Source organism: Pseudorasbora parva, chromosome 13 (assembly GCF_024679245.1).
Source record: "Pseudorasbora parva isolate DD20220531a chromosome 13, ASM2467924v1, whole genome shotgun sequence".
Classification (NCBI taxonomy): Eukaryota; Metazoa; Chordata; class Actinopteri; order Cypriniformes; family Gobionidae; genus Pseudorasbora; species Pseudorasbora parva.
Genome location: NC_090184.1, coordinates 325,325 through 329,357, shown reverse-complemented (window position 1 = coordinate 329,357; position 4,033 = coordinate 325,325). Strand labels below are relative to the sequence as shown.

Here is a 4,033-nt window from a genome sequence, read left to right as displayed (position 1 = left end):
TCAGAAATCAGTATTATTTATTAATTTTAAAATGCTATTTTGACATTTCATCAACATCACAACTCAATCAACACATAAACAGAGCGATTTAATTTGCAAAGTGCTTTTTATTGTTACATTGCCTTGAATACATGCCTCTACAATCACAACAAAGCCAGTATAAGGAGTCCAGCTGTAAGAGAGTTAAGATATTTTTTTCCTTTTGCAGCAAGAAAAACAAAAAGAATCTTATGCACCATTACGCCGGACTCGCTGGATGTACTGAAACCGGGACATGGTCTGTCCTCTCTCAAAACTGTCTTTTGGTTGAACCAATTGGGTTTCGTAAAAATACAAAAAGGAAAACTGACAGACGATTTTTTCTGCAAGTGGTAGCGGTCGCTCGTTTCCCTGGGCTGAACACTTTGTGGTCTCTGTGTCGGATGCCCAGTGCGTGTCGTTTCGTGTCTGATTATAGCGTGTCGTGGTAGCGTGTTTACGCCGGGGACACGGAGCTGGAAGACACGGATGAAGCCTCGGTCTTGGATGCTGTAGTGGAGGCTCCCTCTTCCTCCTCGAAGGGGTTCTTTCCGCAGCACAGGGTGGTGATCATGCAGTGGCGGAACTGCTTGTTCATGCAGATGTAGATGACTGGATTGTAGACGGCGGAGGTCTTGGCAAAGAAGGCTGGAATTGTCATGAAGATAGGCCCAAAATCAGCTCCCTTGTGGGTGAAGATGTACCAGGCCACACTGGCATAGGGGAGCCAACACACCAAGTAGGCGAAGCCCATGAGGACGACCATGCGGGTGACTTCGCGCTCAGCCCTCTGTGTGGTTTCGGACTCCTGTTGCTGGGCAGCTGCTTCTTTCACAGTGCAAACCAGGCGACCGTAGCAGAAGAAGATGACACAGAAGGGAATGGTGGCATGGACAATGAACATGTAGATGACGAAGGCCTCGTTGTTGTAGCCCTCTGCGCGAGTGTAATAGTCGACTCCGCATGAGCATTGCATGCCTTCGGGGATGTAGCGAGACCAGCCCAGAAGAGGTGGAACTGCGCAGGAGCAAGCCATGACCCATGTGAAGACTACACCCATGATGGCGTGGTTCTCCCCGAAGCGGAAGTTGCTGATGGGCTTACAGACGACCAGCCATCTCTCAATGGCCAGCGTGACAATGGACCAAAGCGCCATTTCACCACCCAGGGTTGCGAAGAAGCCCTCAAGGTTGCATCCGAGGCGTCCAAACACGAAGTAGCCGTGCAACGAAGTGTACATGGTCGTGGTGAAGCCGCCAAACACCATGAAGAGATCGGCCACGGCCAGATTCAGCAGGATGTAGTTGAGTGGGGTACGCAGCTTCTTGTGCTCCAGGGTCACATACAGAGTGAGGAAATTGACGGGGAAGCCGGTGATAATGAGAAAGAACATGTAAGCGGCCAGGAGGGCGAATGCCCATGGTTCCGCCAGATAGTACTGAGGATAATCGTACGGGCTCCTAACAACGCCTGTGGCATTGGACATAGGCACGTAGAATGCCGGTCCCTCTGTACCGTTCATGGCTGCGGTTGGATGTCAAGCCCCTTCTGCGCTAGTCTTTTGGATGGCTTGGCAGGAACGTAGAGAAACGAGGCAGGACCGTGCTACGAATTGATGGGGCGTGCATGCACCCCGCTTTATAGAGGCCCATGTGGGATTAACCGATGTTTCCAGGTTGTCAGCAAGAGTCTATTTAGGCCAGGGCTAATGAAATAATCCGTGCAATCATTGCACTGCATATCTGGCAACTTATCAAGTTATTAAGGTTGTACCTGACCAGCAGGTAATACATTATAAAAACTGCCCCTGAGTAGTATTTGGACACACTTAAAAATTCATAAATACCTTTGAATTAGATGACACAAAATCAAACCAAGGGTTAGCTAAACATTTACACTGAAAAAAAGCTCTTCTTATTTAATATTTTTTTCTTGTTTCCAGTCCAAATATCTACAAATTCTTAAATCAAGATGCATTTACTAGATAAGTAAGATGATGAGATATGTTTGCTTGTTTTCTGGAGAAAAATATCAAAATGAGTTTTTGCTTAAAACAGGCAAAATTATCTGCCAATGGGACAACAAGATTTCAATCAGAAATAAGATTATTTTTCTCACCCCATTGGCAGATCATTTTGCCTGTTTTAAGCAAAAACTCACTTCATTTAGATTTTATTTCCAACAAAACAAGAAAAAATATTGTATGTCGTTTCACTGATCTGGTAAATGCATCTTGATTTAATAATTTTTTTTTTAAATTTAGACTAGAAACAAGACAAAATTACTAAGTAAGAAGTGCATTTGGTTTGAAATTACACAATATTCAAACTATTTAAAATTAAGATGGTATTTTGGCCATTTCTTCTTCTAAAAAAAAAGAGACAAAAACAATTGACAAAAACAATTTTAGTGACTACCTTTGGTGCATTAGCACTAATAAGGTATGCTGGTTTAATGTGAGGTAAAATACTAAACCAAAGCCAAATTAAATGCTGAGGTCGAGCTCTAAACACTTAACAATGCTATTGGGGAATATATTGGTCTTTATATTTTCAAGGTATCGATTTTTAGCTAGTTAGTGTTCCCTGGGAAGTGAGCTCATGACCTTGGGATGTTCATTAGCACATGGTATGCTGGAAGTCTTCTCTGCAACCCATTATTTGACCTTGAACTAACTATAAGTGACTTTGCAAGGGCATATCCAATTATTCCATAACCAACAGTCCACTAATATCTAATGAGAGTTAGTTTACAGTAGTATGTATAAACTGAACTATTGAAATAAAGCATGACTCTGCTTTTAGTAATCGACCAAATATGACACATCAATTTTAAGTACATTAATTGAAGAATAAGAAATTATTCCTTTGCCTCCAGGATATCAAACACAAGAATATGTGTTAATTTGTGTGGTGTCAGGTGGACTTAGGCTACCCTTGGCACTTTGAACCGCCTGGGTAGGCATGCTCAAGCCTCAGCATATTTCACACAGGTGGGTTTTATGAAGAGGATTTACAGATTACAGGAGAGTTACTCTACAATGAGAAGTCTTAAGCACATTAGCTGCTCACTAGCCTGCTATCCACACTGCGTGGCTGCTGGTGAAAGAGGGAAAGGCGTTTCTAATTTGTCAGTATAGTCTCTCTCTCAGCATTCTGTGCAATCATGTACACATATTTATCATAAAACATTCACACAATCTGAAGTACAATATTTTAACAAACATTTTGTCAGTCATTTTAGAGTGTGCATTCTGCGAGTTCAGTTCACATGCTTTAAACCAAACATCTTAAGTTTGACATTTATATTTAAAATGACATCATTAATTTACAGGCCCTTCTGAAAGAACAGCATATATCAGGGCAGTGACTGTTTCAGGTCTGTATCCTATCCTTCGTGTTGTTGGCAGTATTGACCATCAAAAGAACCTACAGGGTATAGGCCGTTTTAATGAGGTGTCCGTCATTTCCCAATAGAGGTCTGTGTGGGACAGGTTTTTTCCATTCCGCTCCCGCTTGAAATTCACTCACACTGTGTTCACCCGCTTAACACTAACCTACCCAACTGACCCCTCTACAGCCCTCGTTTCCAGATTTAGATTTCCCCTAAAGAAAGAGAGTGACTGGGACAACAAATATAAAATGTCAGCTATGCAATAATTTTATTTGTTATTTTCGTCTATCATGATATTTCTAACAGCTTGAAAAATGTCACAGAGAAAAATAGGCTAAATCAAATATGACACCTGTCACTCAAAATTATAAGCCAAAAATACAAACAAAGCACACTTTTGGCTTGCTAGCTATAATCACCTTTATTTATACACTTTTTACAATGCCAACTGTTTCAAAGCAACTTCACAGTGTCAACAGGAAAATAATGCAACCGCATTTTGATTATACGGTAACACTTTACAATACGGATGAGCTAATATGCATTAATTAATGCTTAACTAATGCGGAAATGTAATGTATGACTCATGAAGAACTGACTCATTTATTGGTGATTACTGCAT

General features: G+C 41.5%; 1 protein-coding gene across 1 annotated transcript; it reads right to left on the bottom strand.

The window, feature by feature from the left end:
- rho (rhodopsin) lies at positions 1-1,617 on the bottom strand. Its single transcript, XM_067412858.1, has one exon. The coding sequence runs from the start codon at positions 1,538-1,540 to the stop codon at positions 476-478; it is 1,065 nt and encodes a 354-aa protein (XP_067268959.1). The 5' UTR covers positions 1,541-1,617; the 3' UTR covers positions 1-475.
- Positions 1,618-4,033: the final 2,416 nt, after the last annotated feature.